General features: G+C 35.4%; 1 protein-coding gene across 1 annotated transcript; it reads left to right on the forward strand.

The window, feature by feature from the left end:
• Positions 1-528: 528 nt before the first annotated feature.
• On the forward strand, positions 529-1,476 carry LOC148864312 (uncharacterized). The gene has a single exon (XM_088976311.1). The coding sequence runs from the start codon at positions 529-531 to the stop codon at positions 1,474-1,476; it is 948 nt and encodes a 315-aa protein (XP_088832437.1).
• The last annotated feature ends 17,621 nt before the right edge of the window (positions 1,477-19,097 follow it).

Here is a 19,097-nt window from a genome sequence, read left to right on the forward strand (position 1 = left end):
AGAATCATCGAAGGCGTTGTAGTCATGTTGAATCTTGATGATGATATGAGGATTGCTGAGGACTCGTGGAGCGCACGCACCGTGTGGGGGGATATTTCCTGATTCTTGTCCTCTCTTCCTGAATCTTCCCAACCGTTCAATCCCGAAATGTTAGGGCCTAGTTGACGACAGCAAGACCTCCTCTCTATCTCTCTCTCAACCTCCTCCTCTTTCTCCCCATCTAATTACGTAACCTTGTAGCTATGCACTAAGCCTGTTTCCCGTCGGTTGGGAAAGGGGGCAATACCCCCTCCCTCCCTCCCCCCATTCTCCAATCTCCGACAGCACACCACCACCTGGGCTGGAAACCAATGCGAATTCAGACCTTCACAAAAAGCATAAAGGGAACAATTAATCTTACAACCATAGCCGACTAACATTAATCAATGAAGAATAACATCACCGCCAGCACCATCATAATCATCTCTCGCCCACCATCGTCGTCGTCGTCGTCATATTATTCAAACCACCTCAACCAGAAGACGGGCCATGGTCCCACCATTATCGTTTGTTTACTTGGTCTTCGATGTCATAACCATCTTCTTCATCTTTGTTTGTATTCTCCTCTCCGTCTTCTCCCTCTGTTTAATCTTCCATTTTCACCTCAAGACCCGAAATTCTTGTCTACTGAAGGACTTCGGTTCTCTTTGGGCCGTCCGGACCCTCCTCGTTCTGTTTATCTGTCTGTGGGCTCTTAGCGAACTCCTCCGACTCCCTTTCCTCCGACGTTACATTTTCCCTTTATGTCCATTTTTCACCCAAACGCATCAGGCCAACTTGTGCAAGGTCCATATCGTCTTGTCTCTTGGATTCTTCGAGCCTGGGTTCTTGGTGACGCTTCTTTTTATCGTCGCCATCTCCGTCCGGAAGAAAACCCACGATGACACTTTTGCCACCGCCGTCTGGCTCGTCCTGGCATCGTGTTTTCCTATTCTCCTGTTGCAGGTTTTTTTCGTTTTCTTTCTGTCCAAGGAGGCGAAATTCCATGAATTTGTCCACAACGATCTGCCAATGGGTGCTGCCGTATTGTGTGCCTACCCATTGCTCGGTACCATCATCTTTGGCATATTCGGGATCGTCTACGTTCTGTCATTCTTGATATCGTGTTGGCGAGTGGTGTCCCTGGTTATCAACAAGCGCTTGAGATTTCGAGTCTACACGCTGGGAATCGCGGTTCTGTTCGCTGTGTCCATGCAGGTTCTTCTGCTTGGGATATCGGAGTCCTGGCAACCAAATGATCCCATCTTCGAAGGCCTTACGTTTGGGATGTTCCTAAGCGTGCTAGCTTGTGCTGTGGTGGCAGAGTGCATCTTGGTCATTAGACCCATCGCCGACGCGTTGGCTTTGGAAGCGGGGATGAGTTCCCGATTGGATAGCAGCATCCGGTTCCACCGTGGAGTAGATGTACACGTCAATACAAGTAGTCAACTTGGGTGAGCGGACCGCCGCCGGAGGCCGGACCCATCAACTCAAACCTAGATTGTCAGAGGAGAGTCGTTGTTTGATGGAGTCATAATGAGTGTGCATATGCATCTGCGTCGTCCATTCTTGGGTCGGACATTTTATTTTCGTTATTCAGACATAGACAGAGACAGATACAGGTCGTTTGAGATTTTTTTTTCAGTTATTTTTCTTAAAATAAATTCATTTATGGGCAAATTTCTTAAATATCTCTAACGTTTAGTTTAGGAAATTGAATCAAGTATTCCTAAATTTTTTGACAATTAACATCATCATTAAGCACTAAAAAAATGAAATGTCAAATTCACTCTTTACTATTTTTCAAATTTTCAAAATAATTTTAAAAAACCATTAACATAATTTGGATCCATTGGAATGAGCCCATTCAAACTTCAAACCACTTTAATGGAGGAAAACGGATAATAACCATATAAGAAAAATGGCATATACAGAGCTTAAAAATAAATGAAACACATACAGCCTGAGAAGACCGTTGGAACCACACTAAAGGACCGAACCAACTTCTTCCTTACCTCAGAAATTCATCAAGATGACATCCTAATAATTTTTTGGTGGTTTCAATTTTGGGACCACCAAACAAACCAGACGTCCTATTAGGAAGTTGAAACCAAGGTGATATAGCCCACCATGCGTAAATAGGTCTTGTGGAAAAGCCAAATTTTGGATGTTTCTAATTTTTGGAATATCAGAAACGGAAATGAGGTATAGGGACTGTTGGGAAATGGGGTCACTAAAACTTTGGAGGAGAAGCTTTGAGGCGCGTCTAAAGATGCTGTCTTTAGAATGTTATTTGCCCCCACTCAGTTTCACTGAGTTTGCTGTTGGGTTACAGGCTAGCAGATTGGACTGAGAGAGAGAGAGAGAGAGAGAGAGAAAAAGCTCTGAGGCGCGTCTGAAGATACTGTCTTTAGAACATTATTTGCCCCCACTCAGTTTCATTGAGTTTGCTGTTGGGTTATAGGCTAGCAGACCGAGAGAGAGAGAGAGAGAAAAAGTGGATTTCGAAAATGTGTGTTTTAGAAGTTTGATTAATGCTCCTTAATTAGTTTATGAAGAGGTATGAAGAAAATGTAGGTGTTGGTTGAAATCGTCACCGTTGTGACTATTTAAATGGTATTTAACAGTTACTGTTAACTTTGAATTGTGACTCTTGATCACACCCGATCGAATCATGACCGTTGATCTCATCAATGGTGATCAACGATCAGCATCACACCAAAATCAAAGTTGCCCTTCGCGAGCCACGCGGGTGCAAGCAAAGCATACCTCTAAAGCGCCCCATTGCGCCGCACACACGTACAGTATCAAACCTCCATACTCTCCTCTACTATTTCTAAGGAGTATAAATCAACTCCTATTAAAATACTGAAAACAAATGTTATAATTTTTCAACGTAGGATAAGTTCAAAACTGGGTTTTGTAAGAAAAAAGCTAATTTTCCAAATAAATGTGCAGGTGCAATTTCTTGTGTAATTGACCAATCAAACCTATTAGATTTAATCTCTTATGAGATTAAAATCCAACAGGGGCTTCGTAACTTGAAGCCAAAACTTGAACAAGTTCTTAATTAATCCCTAAAAAGTTACGGCAACCCTATTCTCCACACATTCCTCACTTGCTCATTATTCTCTATGAAAGTGATCGTCTCTCAAACCACAATACCTAGCCGCATCCAAAACCAATTCCATCCTCAAATTGCACCCATTGTCGATCCATCCAAATAAATCTCTCATCGGTAGGGATATGCTCTATTTTGATGATTGCCATTCGTAACATATCTTTATTGTTACCGAATTCAGCACCAGCATAGAGGCAACACGTCAAAACTAAATTACCTTATAAGAATTTTCCTTGAATCTTTTTTACACAACCATTCAAGTTAGTAGCACTATAGTAGGGTAAGACCGCCTGAGTTTAATAATTTCTGCCATCTTATAACTATGGCTTTTGTCTTTATCATGTTAATTTTCTTTTGTCAAGCACTCAAATCTGTTAATGGGTGTTAACAGATAAAGAGTAGAGGACAAGGGTCTTGGGAGGTTATTGAACATAGAAGAAACACCTTGGCTTCGTGAAACTGTTGTCGGGCCTCGAATCGACACCTTTGTTACTGCCACAACATTTTAGGTATGCACTTGGATCACCCTACTTCATCTTTAGCCATTTGACCAATCACCAGATTGGGTTCGGATCCTAAACACACTTGGAAAAAGGTTTTTGGGTAAAGAGGTGGCCGACTAATCACCGCTCATAGAGTATTTCTCCTCTAACAATCATCTTCAACCCAATATGATTAACGCTTCTTTTCTTTTCTCTGAGTAAACCAGAAATGTGTCCGTATTTTCCAAATAAGGAATCAAAGGCAGTGAAGAAGGGTGTTCAGATAGCAGGCACTAGCACACCCACAATTGGCGTTGGGGGTGAAGACAAGGGTAGTACTATCATTTTTCAAAATATAGTAGTCATGTGGTGTGACATGTGAATGGATTATGACGAATTGTGACAAAACCCTAACAATAGGGGAGTAATTAGTCAATTGTCAGAAACAATATTGGTATTTTAAGACAATGTATAAACAATAAGAATAGAGTTAGTCAATTAGCTAAACAGTATGGGTAGTTTAAGAAATTTACCCTTCATTTATTGATAATAGAACATGAGACGTCAAAATATAGGAAGTATTCAGTGGGCTGTTATAAGAGTTTTTAAATAATTCATTATTGTTTTTTTAATGCGTTAAGGGATTGAACCTCATAGTTGGACATGTTCGGCTCCAGCTAATTTTTTGTTCTAGGTTTCCATGATTGTTGTTTCAGCATTGAGAAATAACAGATTTCAATACAAACTGCGGCTAGTGGCCACTTCAAAATTTTAGGGTAAATTGCTGAAGTTTGATAATTGCAAATTGCAATTACCTTTCTCGAACTTTGTGACGATTGCAAGTAAACCCGCTTTATTAAAATCCTCTAAAAAGAGGCATGAAAAAGTCTAATATATCCATACAGTTACTTCTCACAACAAAATGTTTATTTTTCAAACTTTCTCTTCATATGAATCACTAGCCCAAAACCTTTCAATCTCTTTTTCTGAAATTAATTTTTTTTTATAAATTTGCCATTTATATCAATTGCTCAAAAGTAACTTTAAATTCTCTTTTTTTTTATTGTTAGGGAAAATTCCCAATTAGTACTTTGTACTTTTGGCTTAGTGCCATTTTGGTCCCCTAAGTTTAGAACGCGACAATTCAGTACCCGAACTTTCAAAACATGCCAATCTAGTATCTATCATTAACTAGTCATTAAGTGGCACTTGAAAAGGCACAAATATCCTTTGAGTGTCATTTAATTTTCTTTATCAACTATCCAAACGTTGACCAAAAATGAACGATCCTAAATCATTTTCTCTTTCATTTAAGAAAGTCGAGGTGACGCCTCAGTGGGCATTATGATGACCCCAACTTTCTTGAATAGAAGAAGCAAGGATTTGGGATTGTTCATTTTTTATCAACGCTTAGATGGTTGATAAAGAAAATTAAATGACATTCGAAGGGCTTTTGTGTCTTTTTAAATTCCACTTAGTTGCTACTTAATGGTTGGCTAACGATAGGTATTCAATTGACACGTTTTGAAAGTTTGGATATTAAATTGCCACGTTTTAAAGTTCGAGGACCAAAGTGACACTAGGCCCAAAGTACAAGGTACTAATCAAGAATTTTCCTTCATTATTATTGTTTTTCTATAGAAGCCAACTTCAATAGTAATTGCATAGGTATTTTGGACATTTCCATGCCTTGTTTGTAAATTTTAACTATGGGGGTTTACTTTCAACTGTGTTAGAAAGTTTAAGGGAGGTGATTGCAATTTTCAAACTTTAGGAGAGGTCTTAGCAACGGTCAGAAACTTCTAGGGAAGCTTCAACAATTTACCCAAAATTTTATTAACCATTATCAAAATGAGTATAGAAAGATCAAGGGGAGGACGAAATATGGCTTGCCCTAAAACCCAAGAACCATAAGCTCTCCCTCAACCACTCATCCCCAGCCAAACAATTAGAAAGAACCATTAGAGATTCTCAACACAGGAAGGTAGACAATGCAGGTGTTTGGCTTTGATGTCGTTGCTTCAAAGATGTTTTCTGAGAAAACGGTGTTGTATGCATGTCTGTTGCACCATTTTCTTAGAAAATGACTCCATCTTTTGTTTTGTTTGGTACCAATGTTATATAATCATTTGCAACATTGGTCTACTTTATCCAACGCCCAAGATGATGCCACGTCATTGCACCGCTAGCAACAACAGGTTGTTTTTTTTAGAAAACATTGAATTTGGCATTTCTTTAGACCACTCCCTCAATTTCCAAGGCAGCGTCTGGAGCAACGTTTTTTTTTTTCGAGGAAACAAAGCCAAATAAGAGATCGTTTTCTGAAGCACCATTTTTTTTTTACATGGCACTATTGTGGCACCATTTTTTCAGAAAATGACATCGATGCCAAACACCACCAACATCTTCAAAGATTTTGACATGACTTGGAAGTTCAAAAAACTAAGTAAATGAGATGAAACTTTCTAGGTCAATGCCCTATTTTGCAATGAACTCTATAGCTGAATTCAGTTTTCACTACCCTATATATGTATTTGACAGAGAAAGAGAGATGAGAAGCTAATCTTTTAACTTCAACCATTTGATAGTACTAGTAAGTTTGCATGTGTTCTGCACTTGGCAATTTTAGGTGGTGTTAGGCATTGATGTCGTTGCCTCAGAAAACAATGCCACATTGGCGCCACATTAGAAAAAGTGATGCCCCAAAAATGACTTCATGTATGGTTTCGTTTTCCAAAAAAGACATTGCCCCATACCACACCTTGAAAATCGGGAAGGTGAAGTCTGAAGCAGGTTCCGGCCTATTGTTGCCAACGATGCAATGATGTGGCACCAATGTGGCATCATCTAAAGCATTGGGTAATGTAGACCAATGTTGAAAACAGTTATATAGAATTGGTACCAAGCAAAACCAGTGTTGTTTCCACAAAAAAAAAAAAAAAAAAAAACACCCTATGTGGAAGCATCGATGCCAAACAAAAAACTGAGTCATTTTATGAGAAAATGATGCAATAGTTCCTCATCCATACAACACCATTTTCTCAGAAAATGGCTCTTAAGCAACAATATCGATTTCAAACACTTACCTAGATGATTATATTGATAGTAATAATATATCTAAAATTTTCTATAAAATTTACATATTTTTTATTTTTTGTTTTTAATTATTAATCGAATGCAAGTTGCCAAATCTAAATCTGGTTATATAAACACCTCAAGCAAATATGTGGTTATCGGATAAAGTTGTGAACTTGGAAGTATCATTAATAGACCCACCTGCTTTGCTAGACTCTTCTTTTTGTAATGTTTTATCTTTTTGGTGTATCTAATTTTGTTCACTTATAAAAAAAAATGTAAGACTCAAATAGAGGGAATTGAACGAGGTAAAAAGTAGTAGTTCAGTTAAATAGGTACTAAATCCAAAAATGAGTATTTTAGTCAAAATAAAATTCAACCATCTTATTTATATTTTTAATAGTAATGTAAATATTGAATTATATATGTATTTGATTTTTTACAATTTTTTTGTATTTCTGTGTGTAAAAGTAATTCTAATATGCCAAACTTACTTTTTGTTTAATATGATAAATATATAATATTATACATGTTCTTGAATTTTCTTTTTGCAAAATTTATGTATATTTTTTTATTTTTATATTTTATAATTTATTTATGCCATTAAAGGTTAACAAATTTGACCCAAAAGTTGAACTATTGATTTTTGCCAAACAGTAAAATATTTTCATTTTTGGCCAGTTCTAAATTATGACTATCATTTTCATTATCAATAAAAACAATCCTTGTTTATTACACTTAGTTTTTTTTTTGTTTCATTAATAAAAATATGATAAATGTGTTTCATTTTTCTATATTTTTGTAATGTTCTACATTTTTTATTTTAAAAATTTTATTAACTAAATATGAATTATAGGTTGATCTATTTGATTAGGATGGTTGAATTGCTTAGCCACTGATTGGATAAAGAATGCTTTTGTTTTTTAGTTAGTTTTAAAATATATAGGGTTATATTGTTAAAAATATTGGCACAGATCCAATTAATAGTATTGATTAGTACAAATAACTTACATATAGGATTTCATAAGAGAAAATGGGAGCACATGCCTTAAATATAAGATTTAATGAGAGGGGATTAAATGAAGTGGAAAGTAATAATTGGAGTTACATTTTTAACCCTTACAATTAGAGAGGACCAAATACACATTTTAGTAGTCATTAAAACTTGCGTTAAAACTATAATAAAATTGACTTTTATACACTTTCTTAAACAAAGAAATAGTGGGTAAGCGTGCACCTGCTTTGCATGTGACAATTCTAAATGAAGATAATGATAGTAATAATATATCCAAAATTTTCTATACATTTTATGTATTTTTTAGTTTTTTTTATTATTAATTGGATGTAGATTAAAAAATCCAAATCTAATTACATAAACACATCATCCGAATATGTGATAATTCAATTTAATTGTAAAGTTTCAAGTATCATTGAGAGGCCTACCTGTTTGGCTAGACTTTTCTTTTTGTAGTGTTTTATCTTTTTTGTGTATCTTTTTTCTTTTATTCATTTATCAAACAAATGTAAAATCTAAAAAAAAAATTAGAGTAGATGAAAAGTAATAGTTCAATTTACAATTTAAACCTTACAATTAAATAGTGACTAAATTCATCAATCTTATTCATATTGTTAATAGTAGTATAAATATAGAATTATAAACATTAATAGTAGTAGTTCAATTCACACTTACTTTTTGTTTAATATGGTAAATATATGATATTACAAATGTGCATGAATGCTTTTTTTTCTTTTTTTTGTTTTTTTATATTTCATTAATTTTTATTATTTATTTATGCCATTAAAGGCTAACACATTTAACCCAAAAGTTGAATTATTTATTAATATTTTTTATATTTCATTTTTGGTTAGTTCTAAATTATGTATTTCATTTTCGTTATCAATAAAATTAATTCTTGTTTATTGCACTTATTTTTAAATTTATTAATAAAATTATCATAAATATGTCTAATTTTACACATTGTTTATAATTTTCTATATCTATTTTTATTTTAAAATTTTTATTACCTAACTATGACTTCATAGGTTGATTAATTTGATTCAAATGGTTGAATTACTTAGCCACCACTTGAATGAAAATGGTTTTGTTTTTGAGTCAATTTTAAAATATATGGGTTTGTTTTGTTAAAAATAATGACATAGATATAATTAGTAACATTTATTAGTGAAAAATAACTTAAAAATATAGGATTTAATAAGAGAAAATGGGTTTTAATATCTTAAGTATAAGACTAAATGAGAGGGTATTAAATGAAGTGGAAAGTATTTCTTGAAGTTAGATTTTCAACCCTTACAATTAGAGATGGATTAAATAAACAAATATAGGTATTTTAATAGCCATTAAAGCTATAATAAAATGACTTTGATACCCTTTCTCAAACAAAGAAATAGAGAGCAATTTTAGTCTAAAAAATTTCCACATTGCATCCACACTTTTATATATGGTAAAGATATGATTTAAGATGTGATATCCTTACTATTGAAAATGTTCACAATGATGCAGTTCTTATCACATTTAAATTGTAACAATACAGATGTGGAGTCAATGACATGTGGTTGTCACGTAACAACATGTAAGGATGTTACGTGGCATTTGAAAGTAAGCCAATGATATTATATGCCATGTTTTATATATTTGTCCTAAATTATGTTCAAATGCCATGCGACATCCATATATGATGCCACTGGCATCTAAAATGAGACCATATAATACACATGTTATTGAATATGTTTAAATGCCGCATAGAATCTATATATGATGCTATGTGGCACACACATGATAGTATAACATTTATATATACTATCATGTAATAGGGTGTATAAAGATTACAGTGTGGTTGATGAACAAATGTCATTAAACATTAAACATTTATGTGATAAACACCCGCGAAATCAAACACAAAATTAATTATATCATCGCATGATTTTTTTTCTTTTAATAAATAAAATAATCATATACTATGTTTATTTATAATGCAAATCTAAATAAAATATAAATTTTGCATCCGATTAAATTTTGAATTTACTTATAATTATAATTTGCACTTCTGCTCAATGCACAATTTGTATAATCTTTCTCTTAGGTGATTCTATCTCGTATGGATAGTTGGATAGTTAGACTTGCTTGGTACTTTCTTGTTTTCGCCTACCAACATATATTAACCCATGAGCCCGCTTAGCTGTTGGATTATTTGTAACTTCATGACATCGTTATCCAAGGAAACTTACAGAGGTATATCCCGTAATTATATATATGCCGGCCGGTTAATGAAATCTGAGAGATCTTTAGATGTTTCATATTCTCCTAATTAACATAACCAAATGCTTGGTCTACTAATCAACCTTCATGCTATAAAAATATAAAGATATCGAAAACAAGGAAGGCAGCCCCTTGAAGAAGAATATTGGTTTCTTTTCCTGCCAATTACTCCACATGAGATGCCTTAGAAAAGGTTTTGGAACCTTCCAAGAGGTATAATGGAACTAGATACACATCTGGAACATAGTGTACGACTCAACCAACAGCTAGGAGTCAGCTCTGATAAATTTGAAAATTGTATTAATTAATTTGGTTAGTTATTTGAAAATTGTATTAATTAATTTGATTAATTTTCTTCTTCTTTCTCTCTCTCTTTTGTTTTTTTTATTAAAATCATTATTATATTTTACAATGTTTAGAAAAAATGGCTTAAAATGCAAAGAGTTGTCGTAAACATTGATTGGGATTAGTGACACAGAGGCTCGTAAGCTTTCCATTAGCTGTGAAGTTTTATGAGACTGCTCTTCCTCTAATTTTGTTGCATCTCAAAGTTTTGAACTTTTCTATTCATTTATTCAAGAGAGGCAAAAATAGGGAAAGTTTAAAATTTAGGCCTGTTTAGTTTGCAGGAATTGACTAGGAGTTTGGAATTAGGTTCCAATTCCAATTATTTGAATGGGAGAGGTTAGAATCCCATTCCCATTACTGCTGTTTAAGAGAATGGCCATTGTCTCCTCTTCTGTTAGAAATGAAATCCGGCCCATTCTAACTGATTTTAATTCCCATTTAATTTTTGAAATCTGAAAATACAGGATAACTCTTTAAAGTTGTAAGACATAAGAACTACTACCGCAAATTACGGGTGGGTCTTTGTATGTTACAATAAATAAATAAATATGGTGAAAAGAATATAATATGATGGTGGGGTCCTAGCCAGTGTTACAATAAATAAATAAATATGTTACAATTAGTTGAGGTGATTGGTGAAAAGAATATAAAAAAGAAAAGTAATTAATATACAATTTAAGATGTAATAGTGGGAATTAAATTAAAAGAAAAAGAAATAAGAAATAAGATGGCCAATATGTTTTCAAATATCTAATTATAGTCCAATTAATAATACGGTGGTGGGGTCCTTCCTAGCTAGCCTCATGGACCTCTATTTATCGCTAATTAATCCGAAATGCAACGAACACCTCCACACATGACCTTGCTTTTGCGTTGTCTGAAACTGAAGGAAAAACCTTGCCATGAGCCCATGACGTATGCGGCCACAGTGTGAGCGATTGAGTGACTTTCACGGTCCAGTCCAGTCCAGTTCAATCGGCCAAACCTCAATTTTCTAGATTGAATGAGTTGTAAAGCCAAATGCAAGTTATCGGCTACCAGCTGTGTCTTGTCACCTGTGTGTGTGGACATGACATGGGTCCACCGTCCATTCATGCTTTGCTTTCTGTCTGGCGTGACGCTGCTCTCTCTCTCTCTCTCTCTATCAAACATCAGACATAGCACTTTATTTTGGCTCCTTGAATTAAGGATTGTCCATAGGTTGGAGCATCTCATTTACCGATACATTGTCGAATCCCCGCGCGGCATCATCTCATTTTCCCCTGTTTATTTCTTTTCTTTTTGTTTTTTTTTTCTTTTTTCTTTTATAAGAAGCGTACGTTCTCCCTATTTCAGAATTTTTAGACCGAAAATATCTATGATTTCTTGTTTTATTATTTTTTAATTCCACACGAGTCCACATAAAAAGAACTATAACTCAACGGTATATTATAATATACTTGCCTATTCGGTAAGAAACATTTGCCTAGTCAATCTACAGGGTTAAAAAAAAAAATCAAAATGGAGGTATTGATTAGGACGCATATATTGATTCAATTCATGGCCAGAGTGAGTGATAGTAATCACTTTCCATTCTTATCTTATGCTTAAACTTTCCAAAAGTTATTGGAACATATATACTGTCATTTCGTGGAACCATGCATGGATCTTGAAATTCATAATCGATGATGGGAAGTCAGATTCAACTTTGGAAGATGACCTTAATTAACCAAAATCATATCCCCAGGCCACTAGAAGAGCACTTCACTTCACTTGGGATCTGCTGCTGCAATGGAACCAATCACAAATGAATACATCAATATCAATATTTTGGGAACTATATAACTATATATATATATATGTCTGCATGAGTGATAAAAAGTAGATATTTATACTACACATGCAGCTGTAATATATATTGTCCCGTGGGTAGGATGTGGGAACAAAACGATCATGGGCAGCGGATTCGATCCCTATTTTAATTTGTATATATATGACACGCACTTTTTTCATGTATATGGGATATTGACATGGTTTATTGGTTATATAGCCACTTACATGCAGTGGTACATGTAGCAGATCCAAACTGGTTACCAGTTTACATCTTGTTAGAATAAGTTTGTGCTGTTGGGGTTAAATATTTCTCTTGTAAATAAACGGTCTACAAAATTAATAGCGTTAGATGCATCCCAGACATATACATTAATGAATATTGTCCAAAATGAGACAAAACCTCAAACAAAACAAGAACAAAGAACCCAAAAATTTTTAGACATGCGCGGTTTTACTTCCTTGAGGAGTTTTTCATACGTCGTTAAAAATTCTTGGTGTTATTAAGCATTTGTGTTATAATTAGACATTGTTCATTGCATCTCCTTATCATGCATTTTAATTACATTGCTGATTTGCACACCATTTACCAGGGATTTTGATTAACCCCATTGTACAATTTGGATATGGGTTCTTTCTTGATGAAAGCATTAATTAATTCATTCTACTTTCACAATGAAGTGCGCATTAATCAACATCTAGCTAGAAAATTGCTATGCCATGGCCACGACTGTGCAAACTCAACAACATAACTCTGCTTTCCTTAATCCACTAGCCCACTAGGTAGATATGTGCGGTCTTACTTTTTGCAGGTGGCGGTGTTATTAGATGGCTGGGGAGGGATTAATTCGGTGCTAGGCTGCTAGTTCAGTGGAGAAAACGTCCAATGAGGGTTAGGGACTGCTAGCTGAAGACTCAACTTAATTAATTTGTAGAAGAAACCCATCTGAAAAATAGAAAATAGCTTTTAAATGAGCTTTTGCAATTGTATCAGATGTGTCGCATTTGCTTGGCGAGGAACCCAACAGAGCTTGATATTTCTCCCTACAAAATATGCAAGATATTTTTGCACAAGAAACTAATGTCCTGGTGATTAACACAATCCACTCTTTAGACTGTATGTAAGGTTTCATATATTATTTAATTATCACTAGTCTGTTTTTTTATTTGTGTTATTCAATGGTTCTTTATTATATATATCATTTTATTTTACATGTATTTTAAAGAAAATATACATTAATAGACTTAAACCCTAGTTATTTGTTTTAAAAATTAAAGAAACTTTCATCCATCAATCATATTTAAGTATATTAAAAGTTATAAAATGTATATTATATAGTATTTAATGTCTCATAGTATATATACGTACATACAACACATCACATACTTTGACCTCCAATTCAACCCCAGTTGAACCTCTGACCTGTGAATATCTCCCTTCTATGGTTCTATGCCCGGCCCAGTTCTTTGAACATTAAGGTAGCTTCGAAAATAGACTTTAGCATTAGCAACTGAGGGGACCAAAAGAGCATAAGATTTTAGTAACAAAACCACCATCCACATTATTTTTGAAAGGATTTAATTCCATCTGGGACAAAAAGGGAGAAAACAAGAACTTGCTCTCGCCGTGCAAAGTGTTAACAGAGAATAGAAAGACATTTCTATATTTCTAGATTTCCCATAAGCAAATCGATAAGTTAACAAGAGTTTCTAAGTTTTACTTCCTTAAAAATTCCAGAACATTTCCAAATTAGCCATGGAAAGTGATATCTTGATGCTCTAATTAACGGTAGTCTATGACCTATTCTAGCTCCTACCTAGATGCATCTTGCTTTGTCGCAATGGCAAAGAACATGCCTGTGAGATTCTTCTTGATGAAAGCATCTACCACAAGTTGTTGAACTATTGCTTTTCTTCATAAAGAGGTCGGCATTAATTGCAAAGGCCATTGTGGATACACCTCCACAAGAAATGCTTAATTTTTGCCTCAACTAAAAAGGTACCACAAGATTGTCCATGCCTTTTCCCCTAAACCAGATCAGAGCCATTGAAAATAGAGCCAGCATCATTTGAGGAGGCTTTTGCTATAGAATTTTTCGATTTAACTGTAACTAAATCCTTATCATTTGGAGCTCAAATGAGCTTATGCTCTCAACCCTATTCTATTAAGTCGATGTCCAAGATTTTCTTGGTCCGTAAGACCTAAACCTCGGATCCAAGGGTTTTACCGCAAGTTTAAATCAGTTATCGGAGCATAATCTCCAAGGCAGCTTTTCCAACAAAGGCAGATTGAAGAAATGGGGGCCATGCAAACCTAAGCTCCATCAACTTTGATTTTGCTAATTTGAAACCAAGAAACCCATCTGGTTAATTTTCTTTTGATTCTCAATATCCCTCCTTTGAATTTTCACTAAACCATCACAAATTGTCTTCAGGATCAAGAAACAAAACATATAGTGCTAGTGGGTGGGGATAGTCAAGATAATTGATTTTAGTAAGACCTCCTTACCTATTTGGGAAAGAAGAGAACCTCTCCACCTGTTAACCTTGTTTGTAACTCTGTCTTTTAAAAAGTAAAAAAAAGTTGGCATTTTTTTCCCACCAAAGTTAGAAGGATTTTCAACCTTTTTAAAGTAGAGAGCATTTACCATGATTTTTTCAAGTCTAGGGTGAAGATTAGAACTATAGAAGATCTCAGGTTTTGAATAATTCACCTTCTAACCCAAGGCCTTCTCATAGATTGATAGGGCATCTGACAAAACTCTTCCTTCGTTGGGGTTTGCTTTTGAGAAAATAAAACTATCACCAACACAAAAAAAGTGAAAGATTATTAGGGTCTCGTTTGGTTCACAGGAATAGGGGTTTGGAATCGGAATCGGAAATGGCCATTCCGATTCCAAGTTCCAGATACCCCAAGTTCAAAATGCAAACCAGTCCCTAACCCTATTTATAATCGAGTATTATTAAAAGTGGGCAACCACTAAATATAATTAGGTTTGGGTACTAAATACCCTAAGTTCAGAACCCAAACCCGTCCCAACCCTATAGGGTTTTGATAAACATGTTCTATTATGGTTAAAAAGGGTTGGGCTAGTATCCAAAAATTTCTACAAAATTTCCATACCTAAATACAGAAGATATGACAAAATAAAATACAAAACATATCACAAAGGAAAAGAAGAAACATAGAAATACAAGGAAAAATCCCAATAAGCACCTTGTACTTTAGGCCTAATGCCAATCTAGTACCCAAACTTTAAAACGTGACATTCTAGTATCCAAACTGTCAATTTGTGACAATCCAATACCTGGCATTAACTCAGCGTCAATCAAAATGCAAAAAGACATAACATCCCACCTACGGTTTCGACAATCCAATACCTGGCATTAACATCCCACTCTATGACCTGAGGTTGAAGAAACGAGTCCCTACCACCGGTGACGTCAAGCAGAAGACGATGCCAAAAAAGTTGAAATTGGCGAGTCACACACTAGACAACGTTGTACAAAGATCTTCTCCATGTATTTTGGAAGAAACCGCAAGAACAAATCACATCTACTTATAGTACCCCTTGTTTTCAACTCAATCATTTCTAGAGAAAACGATCTCTTGTTGCCAACGCCAAAGGAGGCAACCAAGTTTTTCTTTTTGCTATTTTCTATCATTTTTTATGCTTTTCTTCTGTCATTATATTACATCAATTTTTGGTTGATTTGATGCAAGATTTTTTAGGGTTGTGACTTTTTATTATTTTTTATTCCCTTATGTTGTAGACATGGTTTGATATGACCAAGATGGATGAATGGTATATGTTTTGAAGAGAAAGCTGTTACGATCCATTTGTCTCATGTTGGTAGTATGGGATGTTAATGTGAGGTATCCCACATCGATATATATGTGCTTGGGTTCCCTTCCTCTAACAACAAGCTTTTAGGGGTAAGTTATCCTAGGCACATAACAAATGGTATCAGAGCCTTACACTCAGGGGCGGAGTCAGGGAGTGACGGAGGGGAGCCATGGCCCCCCCTATGCCTTCAAATTTTCAATAAAACACATTTAAATCCCACTTATGTTTTGACCCTTTACTTATGTTTCCTAGCTTTAGACCCCTCTCAAGAAAAAACTCTAGCTCCGCCCCTGCTTACATTATGCCTCCCAGTTACAATCGTGTGGTATAGGTGGTGACGTTGGTATTGCAGTGTTCAATCGGGATTTGGTAGACTAGTGCAAAGCCAGCTTGCGTGGGCACCAAGACTGCGAAGTGTGATGGAATGTCATGATCCATTTGTCCCATATTACCACCTTCTTTACCACCTACATTTGCTCAGAATAGCATAACGATCATTCAGTCTCCTCTCTTCCCTCTTTCCTTCAACCCAACCTAGATTGAAGAGAAAGGGGAATAGGGTAAAAAGCATGGTTTTTAAAATTGAATCAGATCGTATGATTGGATCGAAAAACTGGGAACCAGTTAAGTGACCAATTCTGTTTTACCCCAGAACCGTTTTTCTTTTAAGACTATTAATTTGATCAGCAGACTGTTGATCCGGGCGTTTGAACTGTTCAACAGCTTGGCCAGTTTTTTATTTATTTTTATAATTTTTTTGTTAGAACGGACCATTCGACCCGAAAACTGGACCCTTGACCGGTTCATTGTCCAAATCAGTTTTAAAAACCTTGATAAAAACAAAGGAAAAAGATGAAATGGTTCAAATATTATCATAAAAGTTAGTTTTGATATTATGAAACAAAGGAAAAAGATGAAATGGTTCAAATATTATCACATGATGGCATGACTGATGATGAGTTAACGCGGATTATCGCAAATTGAATATTCGAGTATTAGATTTCACATTTTAAAATTTAGATATTAAATTGGCACTAGGCCTAAATTACAGAGTATTTATCGAAATTTTTTCCAAAATAAAATGTAGAGTGGCAGTTTGTAATTTATCCTAAATCTTATTATTTTCCTAATCTCCAAGATAAAATACCGAAATTCTAAATTTTCTTTGATGAACATTGAAAAGGACTATTACACCAGTAAACCTACCCAACGGTTCCATTTCAATGGTGTTTGTTTATTTTTGGACAAAACACAACAATAGCAAGAAATGATGATATATCTTTTTTATTTTTTTAATTTGAGAGGAGATGATACACAAATCTGGGGCTAGATCGATCTGACGCTTGGAAAAGTCCATTCTCTAATTAAAGACAGTATCGGAGACAATCCGAGATGTGGGCCATCGTATTAAAGGCTGTATTCCTTAAGAAGTACCGTTTCTATTCTGTATACAACACACCATTATCAATTTATCACATCACAATCCATCCACCCAATCCTCTTATTTTCCTTCTCTTATCAGGCACTCTGAGATTAATAGATCTTTAATTGATGTCAGTTTTGGTATTCAGAACCTGATTTTGATTTTATTCACCCAATTTCAGCTGATCTGACATGCTTATGCTTCACGAATTACGGCAGAAGAAGACCAAGGAAAGACTGGCTTAAGCGGTTAAGACTTAAGCAATTAAGTCTCTCTCTCTCTCTCTTGTAATTATCAAACAAAAGAATAAATTATATAAAAAAACAAGGCTGACGTGACACGTTGATGTCTACCTGGACATGTTCCAGACCTGCTATTGGATGTCCCCCACAATGCTTACCTGTGAACGCAATTCATTGTCGGTTGGATTCTGGAGTCTACTTGACACGTGTCACGTCACTCAACCACTACGTCTCCACGTTTTATATCAACAATAAAAACTCGAATCTACGATTTTACCACCTAGGTTGGGAGGACAGGACATTTGTTGAGAAGCATCGTTTAGTTTCTGTTTCGGTTTCGAAATTAAATTAAAGGCTTAAAGCAGTTATACGTAACCCTCTCCAACTCTTCGCCGGCAATTGGATTACGAATTTACGATTACCCCATTCTCCGTTCCAATTTTTGTTTAATTGCTTTTCAAAATAAAAATCTCCATTACAATTTCCACCCTCCTACTGGATTAGGAGCCGATTTTTTTTTGTTCTTTTTTTGCTTTTTCTATTTTGTGTGTATACAAAGCAAGGAAAAAAGAAATCCTTCTCCTCTTGTATACTCTCTCTCTCTCTCTCTCTCTCTCTCTCTCCTCTGGGAGGAAGTCTTTTCTTATTCTCTATATAAAATCAAACCACCTTGCACCCGTATGTCTTTTCTAGCCAAACTAAACTTGCCGAAATCTCTCCTTTAGTACTATCGCTCTGGTTCGTATGCGTTTAACCTTTGAAGCCAGTCGATCATGAGCAACATTCCTAGGTCTTTGCGAGATTGTTCTCTAACCCTCTTCAAGCTAGCCATCTCAGCGTCTGACCTCTGGCCTTTCTCTCTTGTTTTGTTGTAATATCAGATTGATCGGTGACCAAAAAGAACGAAAAATAGGGTTCCGCCTTGTGTTCTGGAGTTGGAAGATGGGTGGCGGAGACAAACACCTCTTAAACTTTCATCTACATTTACCCCATCTTAATCATGGGGGGACTGGGAAAAAGGAGATGAGAGATATTCCGAAGGGCTATCTAGCGATCATGGTGGGTCAAGGTGAAGAGCAGCAGAGGTTCGTGATTCCCATCTTCTACTTCAATCACCCACTGTTCACGCAGTTGTTGAAGGAAGCGGAGGATGAGTACGGGTTTGATCAGAAGGGCACCATCACCATCCCTTGCCACGTCGAGGAGTTTCGCTACGTTCAGGGCATCATCGACAAGGAGAAGTCCTTCCACCACCACCACCACCACCATAACCATGTTGGCTGTTTCAGGGCTTGAAGTTGGTGATTGAATTTGATACATATAAAAAAAAACAACAACTTGAATCTGTTGACGGTTTAAATTTGGAGTTTTGAGAAGGTTCTCTTCCCTCCTTTACTTTTTTTACTTTCTGTGTTTTTCCTTATTTTTTCTTTCTTTCTTTCTATACTTTGTTT

The sequence above is a fragment of the Nelumbo lutea genome, chromosome 3 (genome assembly GCF_056320005.1).
Source record: "Nelumbo lutea isolate HS-2025 chromosome 3, American lotus-T2T, whole genome shotgun sequence".
NCBI classification, from domain to species: domain Eukaryota; kingdom Viridiplantae; phylum Streptophyta; class Magnoliopsida; order Proteales; family Nelumbonaceae; genus Nelumbo; species Nelumbo lutea.

Coding starts and splice junctions, on each gene's coding strand:
- LOC148864312 (XM_088976311.1), top strand. CDS start 529: ATGGTCCCACCATTATCGTTTGTTTACTTGGTCTTCGATGTCATAACC.